The following is a 23,679-nucleotide window of genomic DNA, read 5'->3' on the forward strand; positions in this document are numbered from 1 at the left end:
TATTTCCCTACAATTTACTTGCGATTTATATGGTTTTATTTCACAATTATCTTCTCAAATAATTATATTGCCTGATCACCTTTTCATTCCTATCTCAGCCACTTCCCTGTTTACTTCATAGTACTTACCGTAATTTCCTATTATAGGTCCCCTATTTACTGCCTGCTCTGACTCCCTGAAGGCAGGTCCTTTGTGTCTGTCACCACTATATCTCCAGCGCCTAGAGCACTGCCTGGAACGTGGTAGGTTCTCAGAAAATAGTCACTGACTGATTGATTTATTTCAAGCCTGAGCCATTCCCATCCCCACTTGCACGGTAAGAGAATGTTAGTTTCCCCACTCCCTCAAGGTAAGTATATCATACAGCTTTAAATTTTGGCCGGATATATAAATAAAGATAGCATTTTTCCTTTTTCTCTTCCTGGCGCTCTCCTACACATCCCTCAAAGCTTTATTCAAGACCCCTCCCCTGAGAAACCTTCCTCACATCAACCCTTTCAGTCCCGCCCTACCCAGTTTTTCTCCCTTCTTTGTGCTGTAACACATTTTTCATTAAGTTTTATGAGCAAAGCACGCTGTTTTGTTGAGCATCCCTACTACTTAGAAACGCCTTTAAAGAAGACCCCTTGGGACTTCCTTGGTGGTGCAGTGGTTAAGAATCCGCCTGCCAATGCAGGGAACACGGGTTCGAGCCCTGGTCTGGGAAGATCACACATGCCGCGGAGCCCGTGCGCAACAACTACTGAGCCTGCGCTCTAGAGCCCGCGAGCCACAACTACTGAGCCCGCGTGCCACAACTACTGCAGCCCACGCGCCTAGAGCCCGAGCTCTGCAACAAGAGAAGCCACCGCAATGAGAAGCCCGCGCACGGCAAGGAAGAGTAGCCTCCACTCGCCGCAACTAGAGAAAGCCTGCGCAGCAACGAAGACCCAATGTAACCAAAAATAAATAAATTTATTTATTTATTTTATAAAATAAATAAAGAGGGCCCCTCGCCTAGCGTCAGTGCTTGGACAGTTGTCATGAAGACAGGCTTCCGGAATTGACGGTTGCCCTGACAACGGACGCGCGGTGGTTAGCTTTCAGAACGCAGCCTGTGATTGGTCGAGAGGAAACGAACTGTGTAACCACCTTCTCCTTCACCACTCCGCCTACGGAAGATAGAAGAAGCCTTTGACACCGCTGTACCCAAAGCGGAGGCCGCCCCGGAACTCCAGGGTTTCCTCCACCTTTGCCCTCAGAGAACCGTCGCCCTGAGGAGCCGGAATCCCGCGAGGACCTGGGAAATGTAGTTAGGGAGCCTGCGCAGGCGCAGAGGCATTCATGGCACAGGGGCTGCGCACTCCGCGGCACCGCCTTCGTGGGGACTGTCTGTGGGGGACCCACTTTCAGTCCAAGACCAAATTGCCAGGTACTTCAGGATACGAGTGTCCATGACACTCATTGTGTCCTCCCCGTCTTTGGCCAGAAGAGAGGCTCGGAGCGGTCTCGGAGTCTTAGGCCATCTAGAGCAGGGGTTCCCAACCCTCTGGCTGGTGTACCACCAGTCCATGGCCGGTTAGGAACCGGGCGGCACAACAGGAGGTGAACAGCGAGCGAGCAAAACTTCATCTGGGGCTCCCCACTGCTCTCATTACCGCCTGAACCATACCCCACCGCCCGCCACAGGTCAGTAGAAAACTTGTCTTCCACGAAACCAGTCCCTGGTGCCAAAAAGATTAGGGACCGCTGATCTAGAGGACAGAGGGGAATGAGAAGCTGGGCGAGGCTGGGGCATGCCGTCAAGGAGCCTGAGGCTGGAAGGGGGGCGGGCTTTGAGGCGAGGCGGTTGTAGGGGCAGGGTTATGAGGCGGGGTTATGAGCAGGACTAGAGCGGGAATTGGCTGGAATGGGCGTGGACGGGAGGGCGACCCTGGAAAAGAGGCGGGACCTCAGGTGGAATTGAGCCAATGAAGCTGGAGTAGGCGGAACTCGCTGACTGTCCTGAGAATCCTCCTATCCAATATCCTTCTTGAGTCCACGGGCGAAAGTGAGGCTCAGAGAAGAGTAGAGATTCGTCCAGGGCTGTTCACTGATCTTTCATTCTTGGTTTAGGGACTCATTGGCTGAATTAAATGGTGTTGAACCAGTTCAGTTTCTAAGCTAACTTTCTAAGGAAGGTAATTAGTAAATGTTTTGTAATAAGAAATTTATCGTTATTATTGTTTTATGAGTAATACAAGACTGAAGCATGTGTCACTTTTTGGCTCTCACTCCTTGTCGTAACGGGTGTAAATGATCTCTCAGGAATGGGATGGCCCAAGCCTTGTGACGCCGTGTTTTCCTGGTGAGTTTATCAGGTCTTTCTGTCCCTCTGTAACAGCTGAAGCTTATCAAGCACGGAAGTTTTCTGACTCAGTGGAGATCTGCTTTTATGCAGCTTATGGTACAAAGGGAACAACTCTTTTCTATCTTGTTGGGATTTCTTTCACCAGCAGATAGGTAGGCCTACACATAATTTTCAAAGCCAAGCAACGAAATGCTATTAGACAACAAAAAAAGTCCTCATGTAATAAAGAGTGACTCCATTATTTTTTTTTTACTTTTTCTTTTTAAGATTCTTTTTTATGTGGACCATTTTTTTTTAAGTCTTTATTGGATTTGTTACAATATTGCTTCTGTTTTATGTTTTGGGTTTTTGCCCACAAGGCACGTGGGATCTTAGCTCCCCGACCAGGGATCAAACCCTCACTCCGTGCATTGGAAGACAAAGTCTTAACCACTGGACCGCCAGGGAGGTCTCGTTTTTCTTTCTTTCTTCTTTTTTTTTTTTTTTTTGCCCACACCACGCAGCTTGCGGGATCTTAGCTCCCCGACCAGGGACTGAACCTGGGACCACAGGCAGTGAAAACACCAAGTCCTAACCACTGGACTGCCAGGGAATTCCCAACTCCGTTTTTTTCAATGTTTGCTGAAAGCATTGAGCCTCACCCCTCCCTTTTCCCGTGTCCCACATCTGGGGAAGCAGATTGGAAAGCCTGGCTGTGCCCTCTTTTGGTGCCAGTGGGAAGTTCAAACCAAAGGCAGGAACCCTCACCCTGGCCCCACCCATTAACCACTATACTAACCCCAAGCCGGTCCTTGCTCTCTTTCAAGCCACTTTCGAACCAGCTTGGGAAGCCTGCCTGCTCCCTAAAGAAAGTCACATTTTGTGACTAGTAAATCGTTTCATACCTTCTTGCTGTGTGTGTGTGCCGACATCAGTCTGGATGTTCAAAGCAAATTTGGTGGGGGGGGGGAGCATCCTGTTTGGCCATAGTTCTTCAGAAGCTCCGTTCTTGTAACATGGTCCAGGAACAGGGAGCCTAAGATCATTATCAGATGGAGCACAGAAGTGTAATGTCCTGCATCCTCATGGGTTAGAGCTCAGGAAAGCTGAGCTGAATGACAGGTTGGATTATTGCTCATGTGGTGCTCATTTACACTTAATGGGTTCCCAGCCCTCTTTGCAGATGCTTGAGCAACCGAGGCTGTTATGTCCCACCTGCTGGCCCCAGCCCTGAACTGACCCTTGTGAATTGGGTTCAGTCACAGTTCAGACAGTTGAGGGTTCAAAACGTGGGGCAAGATCTCCCACTTTGGAAGGGCTTTCTGGGGAAGATGACCCCCAGAGGCTGCCTCCAGGGTAACAAGCCTTCAGTGATGGAGGGTGAAGCACATTTCTTCATTCACAGCACAAATAATTAGTATATTCGCAGAGTTGTTCAACCATCACCACAAACAAGTTTAGAACTTTTTTTTTTTTTTTAACCACGTCACGAGGCATGCAGGATCTTTAGTTCCCTGACCAGGGATTGAACCCATGCCCTCTGCAGTAAAAGCATTGAGTCTTAACCACTGGACCACCAGGGAAGTCCCAAGTGTAGAACATTTTCATCACCCTAAAAAAGAAATCCCTTAGCCGGCCTCTCTTGATCCTCCCGTTCCCCAGCCCCTGGCAACCACTAATCTACTTCCTGTGTCTTGTGGATTTGCCTATTCCGGACATTTCATTTAAATGGAATCATACAATATGGGGCCTCTTATATCTGATCTTTTTACTTAGCATAATGTTTTCAAGGTTCATTCTTGTTGTAGCATCTATCGGTACTGGATTCCTTTTTATTGCAAAACAGTATTCCATTGTATGGATTATACCACATTTTATTTATCAGTTCATCAGTTGATAGACATTAGTTTTCACTTGGAAGTTATTATAAATGATGGTGATATGAGCAATCATGTACACGTTTTTATGTGGACATGTGTTTTCTTTTCTCTTGGGAAATACCTAGGAGTGTAGTTGCTGGGTCATAGGGTAAGTCTAGGTTTAACTTTTTGAGGAACTGCCAGACTGTATTCCAAAGTGGCTGAACCATTTTACAAGTCCACCAGCAGGGTATGAAGTTCCAGTTTCTCTACATCCTCACCAATACTTGTCTTTTTGATTATAGCCATCCTAGTTGGTAGTATTTCATTGTGGGTTGGATTGTATTTCCCTAATGACGAATGATGTTGAACATCTTTTCATGTGCTTATTGGCCATTTTTGTATTTTCTTTGAAGAAATCTATATTCAGATCCTTTGCCATTTTTAAGTGGATTATTTATCTTACTATTGAGCCATAAGGGTTCCTTATATAGCCCAGTTACAGGTGCTATATCAGATATATGCTTTGCAACAATTTGTCCTCATTCTTTGTGTTGTCTTTTCACTTTCTCCATGTTGTCCTTTGAAGCACAAAAGTCTTTAATTTTGATGAAGTCCAATTTATCTTTTTTGTCTTTTTTTGCTTGTGCTTTTGGTGTCATATCTAAGAATCCATTACCTAATTTAAGGTTATTAAAATTTATACCTATGTTTTCTTCTAAGAGTTTATAGTTTTAGCTCTTACATTTAGATATATCTCTGATCCATTTAATTTTGTCAATTTTTTATTGTGGATAAATACACATAAAATTTACCATCTTAACTATTTGTAAGTGTACAGATCAATGGTATTAAATACATTCATCACTTGTGTGGCCATCACCACCACCCATCCCCACAACTGTTTTCAGCTTGTAAAACTGCCCCTTTCTCCAGCTCCTTGCAACCACCACTCCTAGGTACGATTTTCCTAGAACAGTATCTTCTCAACATTAGGCATCCACATCCCACCTCCTTGGTTTATACAGAGCGGCCCCTTTCCATCCTCCTAAGACGCCACTGCCTGTCCCAAGGTTCTATTTATTTCCATCCCCTTTGAAACTTTCAACGGCAACTGTGACTGAACAATCGGTATCACTTGCCGTGAATGGAAGTTTGCTGTAAAAGTAAATGCAACGAAAACTACTATTTGCACATTTTCAGTGGATAGCATTGCCCACCCAAAGTGCAGAGTTTGGGGTCCTGGGGAAAGGCTAAGTGTTAAAGCTACTTTCTCATTGGGGTGACCAAGAGGGATCAACAGACTCAAAAAGGGAACACTGGTCTCTCGGGTTGGATAGAGTAAGATGCCAGCCCCACCCCATTCCCCACCCCTGCCAGCCCACAGTGGACATGGAGCATGACATGAGGGAAATAAACAGCCACCAAAATCTGACACACAACTGTGTGACCATAGCATAATCTAGTTCATCCTGATGGATACAATTAAGAGTCCATTGGCAGGATGCTAGGCCTTAGCCGGGTGTTCCCCGACCTCATTCGATGACATACCACCGTCAATTTGTTTTGCTGTAGTTGTGTGCCATGTATTTTCCTTTAAATCAGCTTAAAAACAAAACAAAACAAAACAGATCAATTTATTTTTAAAGAGGACTTCCTACCACTACCATGAGTGAGAAACTGGTATCTCTTGTCAGTAGAGGAAAAAGGGGGAGAGGGGAAGTAAAATAAGTACCAGGAGAGCAAAACAATATTAAATTCTAGCAACAACTCTTGCCTGAGCCTGAGGCCTACTGTGTCTTTGTAACTAGAGAGGAATAAACATGCCGTCCACGCTTCGTCCTTGATCAAGTAGGATTGCATGAGAATGGAAAAGTGCCAGTTGATGATGTGCTGAGGACCAACTGAAATTGAGTGGTTCCCTGGTGGTCCTTGCCCCTCCCAGACTTTGGGAAAACAGATTTAACCATCTCATCGTGGAGTGGTTTTCACCATTAGGAGCCCTCCCGTCCTAGAATGTGAGCACTTGGCAGGTAGTGACTGTGCATGCCCAGCCTCTGCCCAGGTGTGTGGCACTGAGCTGAGAAAAGCAACCAACACTTAGAAACTCAAAACTTTAATCAGAGAACCAACACGCAAACATGAGGTCGGGCGTTTCTACACTGGCCCGCAGAACACAGGTCACTAGTTACATAGATGCCCCCCCGCCTCCCCCCACACACAATGGCTGCCAACTTTCTACAGTACCTCTGACGTCTATCTGTGGTGTCAAAACTCTTGGTTGAACACACTGATCAAGTTGAGTTTCCGCCCCTGCCCTGCCCTGCCCCTTAGGTATCTATCAGGCCTGTTGCCCAGATACAACAGGTGGGGAGTTGGACGTTTCCGCCATTTGAAAACCAGTACACTCCCCACTGTGGTGTGAACGGTCAGCCAACAAGGTCCCAGTTTCAACGACAAAACCAACCAGCACAACTCAAGGTGCAAGGTTTGAAAATCCTAAGGGCCCAGAGCACATACTCCTGAACTTTTTTTAGCACCAAAAATATGAAAGAATATTAAAAGTGTCAAGAGTCCAATGTCTTTGTAAGATTGTGCTTCAGCAAAGAGGTGACTGGGTCACTTAGCTGGTGGGACACAAAAGCTCAGGGCCGAGGAGGTGCCATCAAGAGAGCTGGCAGTGTGGTTCCCTGCGGTGAGACTCAGCTGTAGAACAAGCCTGGCCAAGGTGAGCAGTGAACTCTGGGGCTCCAACAGGAAGGACTGTGTCCTCACTGGGCTCGCCAACAATCCTCAGGGGAATTGCTGTCATATAAGAGAATGTGGTATTTTAAGACGTTACTTGGCAATGGAAACGAGGCCATCCATTTCCCTTTGATTCTAGAAGCTTCAAGGCAAGGGCAGGGATTACCGTATTGGTGTTCCCCACCCTGGAGCCTAGGGAAGCGCCTGGTGAGTGGCCACCTTGGACAACTGGTAAAGGAGGAACATTCCAGCAGTCTTTTCTGTGCATCACAGTTTTTGCTACCAAGCACATCTTCTGTATAAATGGTGTGAACTGTGTGGAGACAGCAACATCCAAAGCAGCTTTCCTAACTGAATCCAGCTGTTTACGGTATTCACTCTCACGATAAACTGGGTCTCATCATTTAACCAACAACTTTAAGTAGGAGGAGATTATGGGAAGGGGTGGCATGTGGATATGGGAGGGGGTCCTTTTGAGTGAGAGGTTTGGGAGGTTAGGAGTGGAAAGTTCCTGCCATGCAATGTTAGTTTACGTGTTCTTCTTGGCTTTTTGTGGGTTAAGAAAGTACTAGGACAGGGCTTCCCTGGTGGTGCAGTGGCTAAGAATCCACCTGCCAATGCAGGGGATGCAGGTTCGAGCCCTGGTCCAGGAAGATCCCACATGCCGCGGAGCAACTAAGCCCGTGCACCACAACTACTGAGCCTGCGCTCTAGAGCCCGTGAGCCACAACTACTGAGCCTGTGTGCCACAACTACTGAAGCCTGCGTGCCTAAAGCCCATGCTCCACAACAAGAGAAGTCACCGCAGTGAGAAGCCTGTGCATCGCAACAAGGAGTAGCCTCCACTTGCCGCAACCAGAGAAGAGCCCGTGTGCAGCAACGAAGACACAATGCAGCCCAAAAAATAAATAAATAAAATAATTTAAAAAGAAAGAAAGTACTAGGACAGAGCTGAGAGATGGAGGGAAGAAAAATGCTAGGCTTTTTTTTTTTTTTTTTTTTTTAAGAGCAAAGTGCTGGGGTTTTGGATCCAACGAAGCCAAGGATATTTTGGTGGAAAATTTTAAAAATAAAAGGCATGCACATTATTAGTAATAACGTTAACTGCAGTGAAATAAAGATAGAGGGTTGCTTAATTTTCTCTTCCTTTTAATGTAAAAGTGTATATTTGTTATATCTGATGCGTGTTTGTAGCTCACACTTGGTGAGTACTTACTATGTGCTGGGCACTTAGTTCTAAAGTGCTTCACATCTCTTTATCCTCACAACAGCCCTATGAAGTAGGTAGCTATTATTTTGCCCACCTTACAGATGAGGACACTGAAGCCCTGAAAGGTTCCATGACTTTCCCTAGGTCACTTAGGTGGCAGATGGAAGAGCTGGGATTTAACTCAGCAGACTGGCTCCAGTCTAACTCTGACTTCAAAAGCTCCACAGCTTCTCAATGTTTGTGTTTTCATTGTTTTAATGAAACTCATGTGTGCAAATTTTCTAATCAATCTTTATTAATAAAGAGATTTATTACTCTTGGGGGGAGGGGCTTACACTGGGATGGTTTCAACTTTAGGCCTCGGATGAACACATTCTCAGATGTCTGGGATCCTGCTGCCACCCAGCAGCCATGGGCAGAATTGCTACCTGCTACTTTGGAGTGTGAACTCACTGATGTCGGCTAAGACCTAAGCAGCAGCACAAGGCTTTCTGACAATGTGGACACTGATGTGGTTTCTCCTTGGTGTGAATTCTCTGATGCTGACTGAGATGGGCTCTAAGGCCAAAGGCTTTCCCACACACATCACAAGCATAAGGCTTCTCCCCAGTGTGAGTTCTCTGATGCTGCATCAGATTTGCTTTCTGGGTGAAGGCTTTCCCACATTCGGCACACACAAAAGGCTTCTCCCCACTGTGAACTCTCTGATGCTTAGAAAGGCAGGAGCTCTGGTTGAAGGCTTTCCCGCATTCCTGACAAACGTAAGGCTTTTCTCCAGTATGAATCCTCCGGTGTCGGATGAGTGCAGCACCCAGGCTGAAGGTTTTCCCACAGTCGCCACATTCGTAGGGTTTCTCACCTGTGTGAACTCTCTGATGCTTAGAAAAGCACGAGCTCTGGCTGAAGGCTTTCCCGCATTCCTGACAAACGTAAGGCTTTTCTCCGGTGTGAATCCTCCGGTGTCGGATGAGTTGAGCACCCAGGTTGAAAGTTTTCCCACAGTCACCACATTCATAGGGCTTCTCACCTGTGTGAATTCTCTGATGCTTGGAAAGGCACGAGCTCTGCTGTGATGTTTTCCCGCATTCATTTTGCTCAAAGGGCTTCTTTCCTGCCTGAGTTCCCTGATGCTGAACAAGGTGGTTACTGTAGGCAAAGACTTCGTCACACTTGTTAGGTTTAAAGGGCTCCTCTGCAGTTTGGATTAACTGATGTTCTGAGAGACATGCACTTTGGCTGAAGGTCTTTCCACTTTTGTTACATTGAAAGGGGTGCTCACTCTTATGGGTGGACTGATGTTTGGCAAGGGAGGCACTATGAACGAAGGCCTTCCCGCAGTTCCTACATTCATATGGCCTCACTCCAGAGTGGATCCTCTGGTGGCGGATGAGCTGTGAACTTTGGCTAAAGGCCTTCCCACACTGGTTACACTCAAAGGGCTTCACCCTGGCATGAATCCGCTCATGCTGAGTCAGGTATTTGCTGCAGCTAAAGGTTTTCTCACATTTGTTACACTTAAAGCGCTTCTCACTGACCCTTGGAGGCTCTCTGTGCTCTGGGTTCTCATTCAAGATCTTCCTGCTCTCGTCGAGTACTTGTTTTTCTCTGGCGTGAATGCTCTGGTGGCAAGTTAGGGTAGAGTGGCAAATGAAGCGCTCACCACACTCCTGACATTCGTAGGGGGTTTCCACCGCGTGGATTTTCTGGTGCTGAACAAGGTGTTCATTGTGGCTGAAGGTCTCCTTGCATTCTGCACAGCTGTAGGGCTTTTCTATGGCGTGAATGGATAGGTGTCGATTTAGGTGGGAGGGCCGGGTGAAACTCTTGATGCATTGGTGGCACTTGTGGGGCCTGTAGCCCGTGTGAACCCTCTGGTGTTCATTAAGGTGAGTGTTCCGGTAAAAGGCTTTCCCACATGTGTTGCATTCGTAAGGCTTCTCGCCCCTGTGAACCCTCTGGTGGGTCTTTAAGGTCAGGATATGACTGAAGCGTTTCCCACACTCGTCGCACTTATAAGGTTTTTCTCCAGTGTGAACAGACTGGTGTTTGACAAGCAAGGAGCTTCGCCTGAAGGCCTTCCCACACTCCTGACACACAGCCGTCTTTTCTGCAGCATGAATTTTCTGATGTTGGAGGAGGTATTTGTTAAAGTTGAAGATTGCCTTGCATCTGGCACATTCGTAGAGTTTCCGAGTGTGAGTTTTCTGATACCGGGTGAGATGAAAGGTTTGGCTGAAACTCTCACCATATTCATTACATTTGTCGGATTTGCCACCTGAGGGTGGTTTGTGACACTCAACAGGCTGTGAGTCTTGACCTGCTGGAACATCACTGTCTTGACTCTTACATGGTTCTTCTTCACTGTGAATGTTCTGATGCCACAGGAGGTATGTATTCTGACTAGAAGTCTTCCTGCACTTGTTACCCACATAGGATTTGGAGCCTGTGTGAGACACTGGCTGCACAAAAAGGCAAGAACTCTGGTTGACATCTTTCTCATTCTCTTGAGGCACAGTGGGGTCCTCCCTAGTGTGAAGAATCCAGTGCTGGATCAGATGGTAGCTCTGGCTGAAGCTCTTCTCACACTGACCACATTTATAAGGTTTCTCCCCTCCCTGGATGTTATCCTGCTGGCTCTGGTCTGAGTAGCACCCAAAGTCATTCCCACTTTCCTGAGACTTAGCGGGTGTCAGGCTCCTTTCAGGAAGATCAGGAGTCACAGAACCTGCTCCTGGGAAAGGGAGGGACTTGGGACCAAGGCCTCTCTTGAGTTTGTGGCTCTCGAGCTCGTGGCTCTTGCATTCTGTGGGACTTTCCTTGCTGGTAACAATATCGGACTTCAGAAGACTTTCCGGATCTCCAAGCAAACTATCTAACCAGCTCTGATCTATGTAGGCTTCTTCCAGATGGGAGTTCCAGAGGCCATCCTTGGAAAACATCTCAGTAATCTCCTGGAAGATTCCTTCATCCAAGAAGTCCTGTGGCAGAGGAGAGGTCTTGGCCTCAGCAGTGTCTGAAAGAGAGGGCAAGAGCAAATGTCTCCTGTGCCCTGGGGGTTAAAGACGGGAGCTGAACGCTGAGAGCAGACAAAAGGGAGAACAGGTGATGGGTCCTGAGTCAGGCCTATCTGGCAAGGAGATGAAGGAGACGGGGCCAGAGTGGTGATCCAGTTGGAACTGGCATCACAGGAAACAGAGCCCATTTCCAGGAGGATTAAGAGGGAAGCTGGGCAACCTCGAGGGTTCCACAGAGAAGTGGAGGCTCTCAGTGGATACTCTCCACCATCACGCCCATCAGCTAAGGCCCACTTCCTAGAGAAGTGCACTCAATGAAAAAGAGGTATAAATGATAACAATGCAATATGATTGTTACCACGTGGTTATCATTGTAACCACATCCAAAGGTGGTTTGCACATGGTTACACATGCTTGGAACCAGCCTGGATGTTAAGGTGGCAGAAACAGAAATCCACGATTGCAGGAGCCTGGGCCTATGTGAAAACACCTGTGTGCTCAACGGGAGGCTACAGAAGGTCCATGTTCACAAGCTCACGAGAGGTGAGCAGAGAACAGAGCTCCAGGCTGACGGCTGGGGTGCAGGCTGAGACTGAGCCATGCAGCCTCCACTCCGTGGCCTCTGGTTCAGGGGTCCTTCTCCTCATGTTAACAGCCTAACAATGAGAAAAGCCTCCAGTGCCCCAGGCAGGGCCCTGCCTCTGCTTTTTCCTCCTGGGGATGTCTCAACCAGTGTTAACACCTGGGAATCCTCACTGCTTGACTGGATCCCCTGGAGAAACCGTGGCCTGGAAGAGGGCAGACCGAAGGCTCTTGGCAGCATTTAGGCCCAGGCTTGAGTTACTAACAGATGGGCCATCTGCTAGGCCCTGTGGACCAGGAAGGAAGGATGGGCCTGAATGAAAGGGCGGTGAAACAGGTAGACAGGGGGTCCACAGTGCTCAAGGGGCACAAGGCAAGAAGGTGGAGAGACCAACTCAGGGAATGGAAGGCCAACCCCTGCTGAGTCTGGAAGGATGTGGAGGGGACAGAGGAAGGGCAACAGGACAACCATGTGCTGAACACAGAGGCAGGCAGAGATAAGGCATGCTGGGTGAGGGTCCTGGACCTAAAGCCAGTGCAAGGCAGAGTGAAGCCCGGAAGCAGGGAATCAAGCTGTCTGGGTAGACAAACTGGGTGGGATGGAGGTCCAAAGATGGAGGGCCCACAAAGGGCCACACCCCACGACCCCTCCACCCTCCTGCTCGCTGGGTGCTGGTGGGCCCTCTCTGCCCACTCACCAGGGCCTGTTGACTCTGGGCTTCCTTTCGCCAGGGCCGCCAGCTCTTCCCCATCATCTGGATGGGAGGTCAGGTTGGGTCTGGGGGAATCTGAAGGGAGAGAAAAGCATTGTCACCAACCAGATGACAGCAGCATGGAGGGTCATCCAGCCACTGAGTGGGAACTTCCCAGCTCTCCTGACTATTCAGCACCTTATCCAGCGCACGGCTCCCAAGGACCAGATGCAGCACTGGGTGACTCCAGGAACGCCTGCCCTACAGGGTTCCCAGTCCAGTGGAGGAGAGGGACCTGGACAGTCACAATCCAGAATGATCAGAGCTGTGACAACTGGGCCTGGGAACACAAAGGATCTGTAACAGCTCTTGAGGAATGAGCAGAGTGGCCAGGGAGAGGCAGGTACTTCCTCGGTCATCTGAGATTCATTCATTCACCCATGGACCACACACGGCCAGAGGCCTCCGTGGGCTAGGCCCCGTGAAGTGTGTTGGGGTCCCAGAGCTCAATCCCGCACTCTACCCCCCTGCAAACTTTCTCAAGGAAGGGAGCACAGAGTTGTAATCCCTGGGGAAATGTGCTACAGTGGGGAGAAAGCCACTGCTAACTTCAAAGATGAGAGGTCATGAGCCCAGCAAGTAGGCTTCATCTTTTAGCTGAAAGAGGGCAAGGAAAGAGATTCTCCCCTACAGCCTCCAGAAGGAACCAGCCATGCCCACACCTGGATTTCAGCCAAGGCAGACCCACTTCAAACTTCTGACCTCCATGGGGCTTCCCTGGTGGCGCAGTGGTTAAGAATCCGCCTGCCAATGCAGGGGACACAGGTTCGAGCCCTGGTCTGGGAAGACCCCACATGCCACGGAGCAACTAAGCCCGTGCGCCACAACTACTGAGCCTGCGCTTTAGAGCCCGCAAGGCACAACTACTGAGCCTGCGTGCCACAACTACTGAAGCCCACGCACCTAGAGCCCGTACTCTGCAACAAGAGAAGCCACTGCAGTGAGAAGGCCGCGCACCACAACGAAGAGTAGCCCCACTCGCTGCAACTAGAGAAAGCCCGTGCTCAGCAATGAAGACCCAACTCAGCCAAAAATAAAATAAAACAAATAAATTAAAAACAACCACAAAAAACAAAAAACTTCTGACCTCCAGAACCATCAGTCAGTGTGTGCTGTTTTCAGCCACATTTGTGGCATCTGCAAGAGCGCCATAGCAAACGATTACACCACTCATATATATAGACACACAAACGTGTGCCAGGGAGTCAAGGGAAACACATTTCTACCATGGATTGTAATTTAAAAATTGCAGACACTGAGATTTGACCTCCCACAAGCTGCTTCTGTAGCGTACATTGAGCAGTTTAGAGAAAATCTGCCCCAATGCAATAAAATTACATGAAATGATATTTTCCAGGGTGTAATCCTTTTTTTCCTTTTTAAAAATCTTTTGGAATAAATTATTTTTTCTGCTTTTGGAAAAGAAAGAAGCAAGGAACTTGAGAAGGGGAAATGAGCTGATCAGGATGAGGTGACATGGATGAAGAGCAGCACAGGCTCCACCTAGTGTCTCAGCCCTGCCGCTCCCTCCCTGGGTGACACTGCTGTTCACAGCCCAGGGAGAACGGTTAGCGCCGCAGGCTGCCCGCTCTCCTTGGAAAGGCCTGCTCGCAAGGCTGGCCCTTGGCTGGTGTCTGGGAACCTGGATTTCGGGAGTGGGGGGTTCCAGCATTCCCTAACCAATAAGAGGGGCTCCCTGTGCCCAAATGCCTGCTTCCCTTCGGGGAGTCTAGGATTTGGGTACGTGGCAGGCAGAGGGTGCCTATGCGACCCGCCCCCGTTAAAGAACCTGGGTGCTGGGTCTCTAATGAGCATCCTCGTAGACATTTCATATGTGTTGGCGCACCTGGTCGCTGGGGGAATTAAGCAATGGCCGTGAGTAGGACCATTCGCTGAGTCCCAAGAGTCCTCCTAGTCAATCACCAAATGTCGGGGTGCTCCTGGGGACTCCCACAGAGCTGGGAAGGTGAATTCCCCTCTCTGAACCTCGATTTCAGGAGGATCAAGAAAACAGGGAGCCAGACTTCCTTGCACGGTGACTGGAAGATGGGAGGAGAGGACTGTAAGCGCTTGCCCAGCACAAGACCCAGCTCCTGACACAGCGGCTCTTGCTGCTCACTCATCTATTCGTTGAGCCCCCAAAACGGGTACTGTCCGTTCCGGACACGGGGGCTCCACCAGGGAGCAGCACGAGTCCCTGTCCGCAGGAAGCTCCCATCCTAGCAGAGGGAGACAGACCATAAAATGAGCGGTCAGAACATGAAGGAGCAGTGGGCAAGCCAGGCAGGGGAAAAGCAGGGAGTGCTCATGGGGTTGCAGTTTGTCTTAAAAAAGGGAAGCCCCATGGTGGTGCAGTGGTTAAGAATCCGCCTGCCAAAGTGGGATCCCAATGTCGGCTCTTCCCGGACCAGGGATCGAACCTGGTCCGGGAAGATCCCACATGCCACGGAGCAACTGAGCCTGTGCGCCACAACCACTGAGCCCGCGAGACACAACTACTGAGCCCACGTGCCACAACTACTGAAGCCCACGCACCTAGAACCCATGCTCTGCAACAAGAGAAGTCACCACAATGAGAAGCCTGTACAGCGCAACAAAGAGTAGCCCCCACTCGCCGCAACTAGAGAAAGCCCGCGCATAGCAACAAAGTCCCAACACAGCCAGAAATAATTTTTTTTTTTTTAAGGGAAAAAAGAAAAAAGGGGAAGCCCTGAGTCAGGGAGGGGACAGAGAACAGCAAATGCAAAGATCCCTAAGTGTCAGCTGGAGGAATTCTTCTACTATGATAACAGGAAAGGCAGGGGCCAGATCAGGGTTTCTCAACCTGGGCACTACTGCCATTTGGGGTCGGATAATCCCTGCATTCTGGGATATGTGGCAGCACCTCTGGGTTCCACCTACTGGATTCCAGGAGCACACCCACCACTGCCAACTGGTGACAATCAAAAAGGTCGCCAGGCGTTGCCAATGTTGCAGAATTGGCCAGCTGAGTACGCTGGTCTGAGGCGCTCAGGAGGCACGGGCCCCTTCCATGGGTGACAAGAGAGCCACGGGTGATCACCGAGCAGGGCAGTGACAGACCCCTGGGGCTCAGGTGGACACTCACTCAGCAGGAAGAGGTTCTGGTAGTTGTCCAGTGCTGTGTCCCAGAACAGGTCCCCCTGGTCCAGCCCCAGCTGCTCCCAGTCCTCCAAGGTGAAGTCCATGGCTACGTCCTCGAGGGTCGCAAATTCCTGGAATGCAACACACTGTCAGTGATGACTGCGGAGCTGGGGTCAGGGAGGGGCCAACGGCTTACTCAGCACCCCCAGCCCCCCATGCCCCAGGCCTTTGGCAAAAGTCGTCTTGTGAGAACCTTCAGATGCAAGACACTGGGCATCCCCGTATTTTCTAGGAAAGGACAGGAGTCTTGAAGAGGAGACGTGAGGTTCCTTCAAGGTCACAGAGGTGGGTCTGCCTGATCCTGACATCCATCTACCTTGGCTTTTGTTTTTTTCAGTGTTTGTTCAAGATTTTAAGTTTTTTTAATTAAAAAAAATTTTTTTTAATTATAGTTGATTTACAATGTTATGTTAATTTCTGCTGTACAGCAAAGTGATTCAGTTATACATATACATCCTTTTTCACATTCTTTTCTCTTATGGTTTATCACAGGATACTGAATATAGTTCCCTGTAGGGCCTTGTTGTTTATCCATTCTATATATAATAGTTTGCATCTGCTAATCCCAAACTCCCAATCCTTCCCTCCCCCACCCCCTCCCACTTGGCAACCACAAGTCTGTTCTGTGTCTGTGAGCCTGTTTCTGTTTCATTTACTCATTCCACAAACACCTTGAGGAACTTCCCTGGTGGCGCAGTGGATAAGACTCCGCACTCCCAGTGCAGGGGGCCCAGGTTCCATCCCTGGTCAGGGAACTAGATCCCACATGCGTGCCACAACTAAGGAGCTGCCAAGCAGCAGCTAAGGAGCCCATCTGCCACAACTCAGACCCAGCGCAAACAAATAAATATTAAAATACAAACAAACAAACAAAAAACATCTTGAGGCTTCCTGTGTGCCAAACCGGTGATGGTCCCTGGGGACCCAGAGATGAGTCCCAATCAGTACTTGTACCCGTGGAGCGCCAAGTCTGGTGGGGCTGACAGATATAGTCAGGGACACCCCATCCGGGTGGATTTGTGCTACAGCTGAGGCAGCAGGGGTGATATGGGAGACCAGAGCGGGGAGGAGCTGACGCTGCCCAGGGAAAGTGGGGGGAATGAGCTGGGTCTTGAAGGTTGCGGAAGACTCACCAGCCAGAGATGGTGGGCGGGGTATATTCTAGCAGAGGGAGGAGCCTGACCAAAGGCGGGAAGCTGGAAAGTACAGAGTAACATTTTACCACCAGGCCAAGGAGGGAGTACGGCGTGTGTGGGGACACGGAGAAGACAGTGTGGAGGGGGGCAGGACCCAGGTCACGCAGGGATGGGCTCAGAAACCTGGATTTTATCCTATAGGCAATAAGGATTCCTGGAAGGATACTGAGCAGGAGAGCGACAGTGTGAGGGCTTTCCTTTAAGAAGATCGAGCTGGGGGACTTCCCTGGTGGTGCAGTGGTTAAGAATCCACCTGCCAATGCAGGGGACACGGGTTCAAGCCCTGGTCTGGGAAGATCCCACATGCTGCGGAGCCCGCGAGCCCCAACTACTGAAGCCTGCGCACCTAGAGCCCATGCTCTGCAACAAAGAAAAGCCACCGCAATGAGAAGGCCGCGCACCGCATCGAAGAGTAGCCCCCGCTCTCTGCAACTAGAGAAAGCCTGCGCACAGCAACGAAGACCCAACGCAGCCAAAAATAAATAAATTAATTAATTTTTAAAAAAAAGATCGAGTTGGGGACCATGATAAGACAGTGAGCCAGAAGAAGGCAGGCCAGCTGTGCAGCCTTTGGGGATGATGGGTTAGGATAGGGAGGGACCCTTGACTCACCTCAGTCATAGCCAATGCGGGCCCAGCAGCCGAGTCCTCCATTAAGCTCCCCCTCCTGGGAGAAAGTGTCCCTTCCTCCTAGGGCTGACTCTGGCCACGCTGGAGGAGCCCCCAAAACTTCCAGAAGCAGGAGGAGGAGTCAGAACATAAGTCTCCCTGCAGGAACCACAACAATTCTATTTACTGAAACCACCCAGCCCCACGTTCCTCCTGTGCTTCAGAGCCCTCAAGGCCACTTCACAACCCTTCTTGGCACTCACAGTCAGTAAATACAGCCAGTAAATACCCACTTGGGAGAGGTGGAGATTCAGATCTATCACCTTGGCGGAACCTTCTGTCTTGCTCCCCACTGTGTGCACAGTGCCTGGCACACAGTAGGGATTTTTAAAATATTTGTTGACAGAACACATGTGTCTCTAACTGAACCCCTGGGACGATGCTTCTGATATTTCTGATTCTCATCTCTAAGACTTGAGTCCAGGTGAGCCTCCAAGACTGTTGATGTTTCTTCAACCTTTTTTTTTAAACCATGACCCACAGTAGCACAGACAATATATACCATGACTACTCATTTGCATACATAACTGAACAAAAGACTTCATGAAACAATACTTCATCTTACAAAGTAGGATGGACTGGGATGTTTACCATTCTGGTTGTTTTTATTTTACTTCATTAAAAAAAATTATGGTCACTGCCCCCCGAGTTATTTTCATCACCCATAGAATGCAAAACACTGTACCACTGGTGTGGCCACTGTGTATTTCCTAAGTAGCATATACCCGTGGGGTGTCAAAAGCATTCCATATCATGAATCAGCAACGACACAGGTCCACAATTCTTAAGTCTCTGGGGCCAGGTATGCTTTGAATTCAGAAATTTTCAGATTTTAAGAAGATAATCCAGGGGCTTCCCTGGTGGCGCAGTAGTTGGGAGTCCGCTTGCCGATGCAGGGGACACGGGTTCGTGCCCTGGTCCAGGAAGATCCCACATGCCGTGGAGCGGCTGGGCCCGTAAGCCATGGCCGCTGAGCCTGCGCGTCCGGAGTCTGTGCTCCGCCACAACAGTGAGAGACCCGCGTACCGCAAAAAATAAATAAATAAATAAATAAAGAGCTATGGGTATTCGTTTAAAAAAAAAAAAAAAAGATAATCCAGGGACTTCCCTGGCTGTCCAATGGTTAAGACTTCGCCTTCCAATGCAGGGGGTGTGGGTTCGATCCCTGGTTGGGGAGCTAAGATCCCACATGCCTCATGGCCAAAAAATCAAAACATAAAACGGAAGGAATATGGTAACAAATTCAATAAAAACTTTAAAAAATGGTCCACATCCAAAAAAAAAAAACTCTTAAAAAAAAAAAAGTGATCCACCATATATATGGTGTATTTCATTAGAATCCCAATGCAGTGGGGTCGGGGGAGGGCGCTGGCGGGAGCATTTCATAATTGAATACTTTGATATTTCTAGAACAGAGGTATCAATATTCACTCTAGGTAGGATAAGTAAAAGTAATAAATCACAGCAGTTCTAATCAGTTGCAGGCACCAAATCCATGGAAAATAATGTTTGGTTTTCAGAGCTTTCTAGATTTTGTGACTGCAGATAAGGGAATGTGGTAGACCTATAATAAGTGCTAACATTTTACCCAACGAGGATTTCCCTCACAACAGAGGTTAAGCCGTGACTTTTTAGTATAATTTGATCCACAGATTTTTAAAATTTTATTTTATTGAAGTAAAGTTGATTTACAATATTGTGTTAGTTTCTGGTATACAGCAAAGTGATTCCGTTATTTATATATATATGTACATACTGTATATGTGTGTATATATATTCTTTTTCATATTCTTTTCTATTATGGTTTACTACAAGATATTGAATGTAGTTCCCTGTGCTACATAGTAGGACCTTGTTGTTTATTCAGTCTATATATAATAGTTTGCATCTGCTAATCCCAAACTCCCAATCTGTCCCTCCCCCAGCCCCCCTCCCCCTTGGCAACCAGAAGTCTGTTCGCTATGTCCAATCCACAGATGTTTTTTGTTTTGGGGTGTTTTTTTTTGCGGTACGCGGGCCTCTCACTGTTGTGGCCTCTCCCGTTTTGGAGCACAGGCTCCGGATGCGCAGGTTCAGCGGCCATGGCTCACGGGCCCAGCCGCCCCGCGGCATGTGGGATCTTCCCGGACCAGGGCACGAACCCGTGTCCCCTGCATCGGCAGGCGGACTCTCAACCACTGCGCCACCAGGGAAGCCCCACAGGTGTTTTATCTGGCCTGAGTTGGCACTGAGTGTTTTGACAGAAAATTCTTTTAAATAATCCCAAACTTAAAAGCTGGGAGATTTCACCTAAAGACTTGATTTCCAGCTTCTGAAAAATCCTAGGATTTGGCCACATGGGGTCTGCATTCCCATGAAGCTAGTTTGTTGGAGGCCGTTTAGAGCTACGCCGCACCCCGCTTTAGATGGGGTGAGCCCTCCCAGATGCCCCACAGCCTTCACCCAGACCTCTTCTCTCCTTTTCCTTATCTGCCTGACGCTCATAGACATCTGAGTTTGAGAACTCTACGTACAGTTTCCAGATCCCGTTCTGTCCACATCTCATACACTCTCAGCCCTGGGAGGGAAGAAACTGGAGCCCTGATGCGAAGCTCAAGGTCACCCAGCTTGTCATAATAACTTGAGACAAATAGGACTGGAAAACCTTAGGCCCTGGAGTCAGGGAATCTTGCCTCTTCCTGGTGTGGGACCATGGCCAGATCATTCACCCTTTCTGTGCCTGTTTCTTCATGTACAAAATGGGGCAGATACAACTCATCCACAATCTCTTGTCTACAATTCTGAAAACGTAAGGCTCTGAAAACCAGAACTTTATTCAAAAATTGGCAGCCAATCTGAACCCGAATTGCCACAGGCTATGTATATTCTTTATTCCCCTTTAGTGTGGGTATTCATGCCTTTTCCGGCAGAAATACTCGATTTCCAAGAATTGCCCCAGATCTCGCTTGGGGGTGTTGCCTAGTTATGAAACATGCACCCTACTAACTCTCTAAATTCTGAAAAATTCTGATTCCCGAGATGATCCTGGTGGCTGAGGAGCTGACAAGAGAAAATGCGAGGACAGAGCGGCGCCTGGCACACAGATAGCGCCCAAATAAATGGTAAATATCTTGACTTTCTAAGGAACTGCCATTCATTCATCCCTCAAGATCTGACTCAGCTCTGCCAAAGACTTCAGGCAACTCACCCCCCTCCTTCAGCCTCAGTTTCCTCACCCAAGAATAAAATAAAATAGAATCGATCCTCTCTGGGCTGCCGGTGAGAGTTGGAAACCACTTCAGCAAGATCCTGGCTTGTAACTCTGAACAAGGGCTCAAGACTCCACCTAGATACCCACAGCCCAAGGCGACTCGCCCAGTGCCGAAGTCTCCCCAAAAGCATTCCGTCACCTCTCGTCTTCAGCGATCCCAGCCCCGGCGTCTCCTCACCTCGAGACTGCGGTCAGCCCGGTTAAAAGACTCGACCCCAAACGGGTGGGAGCCGGAGACCCAACTGCTCGGACACGCGCCTCCCCACAGCCACTTCCGTTACCGGGAGAATCTCTTCAGAGTTACTCCCCACCCAGGATCCTCCGCGCCAGCCCCAGGATCCCGTTTCCCAGAGAGCTATGCGGACGCCTTTTCTTGTCTTCCCATCTCCACCCTCTTCTTCGTCCTTAGAGGCCCCGCTGAGCACACTGGGAAATAGAGTAGAAAGAGACTCGGCATCAGGTGGCATCTGGGTATTGTAGTCCAGCTTTTGAAGGACAACCTAGTCAGTCTTCGTAGTTCATCCCTCCTTACGATTGGCTCCACGTTGGCATATGCGCAATAGAACCAGGAAGCGTTCCACAGAATTTGGAATGCGGTTGGGCGATGAGGGAAAATCCCTCCCCCAGCCCTGAGTCAGAGGGCTGGTCTGCCGCGAAGGTGCCTGGGAAATGGAGTTCCCAGGAAGGCACAGCCCGCCGGCAAGCCGGAGGTCTGCGTAGGCTGCGCGGCCGCAGTCCTTCCGCGAGGGAGAGGGTGCGCGCGCAGCGCCTTCCGCCCAAGCGGAAGTTTTCGCGGGGCAACTGAGAAGGTGAGTCACGGTTCCCCTGGCGGGTTCGAGGGTCTGGCTGCAAATATGTGTCTCCCCACTCCGCTCACCAAATCTAGAGGTGAGGGGAAGGAGAAGCGGAGCAGGGGGAGGTCTCCTGATACCCTAGCCAGAGTTCGGTCGTGGTGCCTGTGACGTGAGCGCGACTCTTTGTGGGAGGCGGAGCCCCTGGGAGCGGGCGTCGGGGGTCGGGATGAAAGAAGGTTCTGGTCTCCGAAATAACCTGCCGGCTCCAAGTGTCCCCAGCTTCTTCGGGCTCTTGGTGATAGGCGTGGCTACGACGGAGACGGGCGGAACTCATGGGGAGTTCGACAGACGCCCCGCCGTGGTACTACGTCATCCCTGGTTTCCGCGGAGGACGGGGCCGAGGCGAATCCCGTCACCTAGGTGATTAGCCCTCCTGCCCTAAGTTAGAGTCTAATCTTTAGCTCTTCCACGAGGGGCACAGTATTTAACACATAGCAGATGTTCAGTAAATGTTTGTTGAGTAAGTAAAGAAAATGGGTGAATGAATGATAAAGACTGGCCTGAGTGTTGGAGCCTTGGCTCTGAGTCCTGAGCTAGCCATATGACCTTGGACCGGTGACTTCAACACTGAGACTTCCTTGTTTCTTCCATACATATTTATTGAGAGTTTAGTATAGCTGTACTTCCACGTGACGTATTAAACAGTTGCTTACTTATTTATTAAACTTGTCTTCCCCCACTAGAATGAGCTTTGTCGGGTCAGGAGCCTTGTTTGTTTCCTTTGCTGCTGTATCCCCAGTAGTAGGCACATATTAGGAGTTCAGTGAATAATTTTTGTTTGTTTGTTTGTTTGTTTTTTTGCGCTACGCGGGCCTCTCACTGTTGTGGCCTCTCCCGTTGCGGAGCACAGGCTCTGGAGGCACAGGCTCAGCGGCCATGGCTCACGGGCCCAGCCACTCCGCGGCATGTGGGACCCTGCATCGGCAGGCGGACTCTCAACCACTGCGCCACCAGGGAAGCCCAGTGAATAATTATTGAGCGAATGAGTGAATGAACAAACTTAGCACATGTTGGCTGCATAGCCAATGCTCAATAAACATTAACCATTATCTTTTTTTAAAATAAATATTTATTTATTTATTTGCCTGCATTGGGTCTTCGTTGCTGCGCGCAGGCTTTCTCTGTGGCGAGCAGGGGCTACTCTTCTTTGAGGTGCGCGGGCTTCTCATTGGGTGGCTTCTTTTGTTGCGGATCAGAGGGTCTAGGCGCGCGGGCTTCAGTAGTTGTGGCACGTGGGCTCAGTAGTTGTGGTTTGTGGGCTCTAGAGCGCAGTCTCAGTAGTTGCAGCGCATGGGCTTAGCTGCTCCGTGGCATGTGGGATCTTCCCGGACCAGGGCTCGAACCCATGTCCCCTGCATTGGCAGGCGGATTCTTAATCACTGCGCCACCAGGGAAGTCCCAACCGTTATCTTTTACTTATGTGCAGCAAACCTGAGTCAGCCTCTCCACCTCTTTTCACTTACAGGACACAGTTAAGATGGAGTTTCCAGCCCAGTGAGTCTGAGGGCCAGACCGTGACCCCATAAAGGTACCATCCCCTGGGACGTATGCCCCTTAAGTCCTATTCCCCACCAACAGCCTGCTCCTGCTGCATCTCCTGTGTGTTACTGCTCGCAGACTTCACTCCCAGGAGAAAGGTTATCAGTGGCGTGGCAGTGGTCCAGGCGCTTACCCATTCCTAAAAGCCGTCTTTATCCGACAGCACTTGGCACCTGGGGAAATTCCACTGAAACCGCCTCAAATTTTCAAACTTTTATTTACATAAGTAATCTAGCACAGTCTTGAGTGTATTAGTCAGACTAGGCTAGACCATGCTGCAGTAACAATTGACCCCCAAATCTCAGTAGCTTAACCCAGACACCAGTTTCTCACTAATACAAAGTCTGGAGCAACTCTCCAGGGTAGCTGTCCTCTAGACAGTTTTGATCTTGTGGCTCCAACATCACACAAGGGTTTCTGGTTTGTCATGGCCTGAAGGGAGAAGTGATGGTGACTCTTCTAGCTTAAAAAAATGCTCACCAGTATTTATATCTTCGAAAAGCTAGAGATGTCCATTTAAATGTTATTACCAGGAAAGC

General features: G+C 49.1%; 2 protein-coding genes across 27 annotated transcripts in view; one reads left to right on the forward strand and one right to left on the reverse strand.

The window, feature by feature from the left end:
- Positions 1–8,395: 8,395 nt before the first annotated feature.
- ZNF473 (zinc finger protein 473) lies at positions 8,396–21,229 on the reverse strand. 3 transcript variants are annotated; one of them, XM_067719337.1, is made up of 5 exons: positions 20,887–21,224; positions 17,441–17,596; positions 15,577–15,703; positions 12,417–12,506; positions 8,396–11,135 (listed from the first exon to the last, which is right to left on the reverse strand). In XM_067719337.1, exons 2-5 carry the CDS (start codon positions 17,480–17,482, stop codon positions 8,572–8,574), a joined length of 2,823 nt encoding a protein of 940 aa, XP_067575438.1. In that variant the 5' UTR covers positions 17,483–17,596; positions 20,887–21,224; the 3' UTR covers positions 8,396–8,571. The 3 variants fall into 3 exon arrangements, with proteins under 3 accessions (XP_067575438.1, XP_067575437.1, XP_067575439.1); XM_067719336.1 differs by having other exon boundaries at positions 20,926–21,222; XM_067719338.1 differs by lacking the exon at positions 17,441–17,596 and having other exon boundaries at positions 20,926–21,229.
- A 178-nt stretch (positions 21,230–21,407) lies between these two features.
- VRK3 (VRK serine/threonine kinase 3) overlaps positions 21,408–23,679 on the forward strand; it is a 69,946-nt gene continuing 67,674 nt past the window's right edge. For 15 of the 24 annotated variants that reach the window (XR_010939105.1, XM_067719362.1, XM_067719372.1 and 12 more), the window contains exons 1-3: positions 21,563–21,961; positions 22,452–22,552; positions 23,064–23,129. The gene's annotated coding sequence lies outside the window, so the exon portion shown is untranslated. Of the gene's footprint in view, positions 21,962–22,451; positions 22,553–22,575; positions 22,754–23,063; positions 23,130–23,679 lie in introns of those variants that run through there. The other 9 variants (XM_067719352.1, XM_067719354.1, XM_067719355.1 and 6 more) reach the window with 9 other exon arrangements.

The sequence above is a fragment of the Pseudorca crassidens genome, chromosome 20 (genome assembly GCF_039906515.1).
Source record: "Pseudorca crassidens isolate mPseCra1 chromosome 20, mPseCra1.hap1, whole genome shotgun sequence".
Taxonomy (NCBI): Eukaryota; Metazoa; Chordata; class Mammalia; order Artiodactyla; family Delphinidae; genus Pseudorca; species Pseudorca crassidens.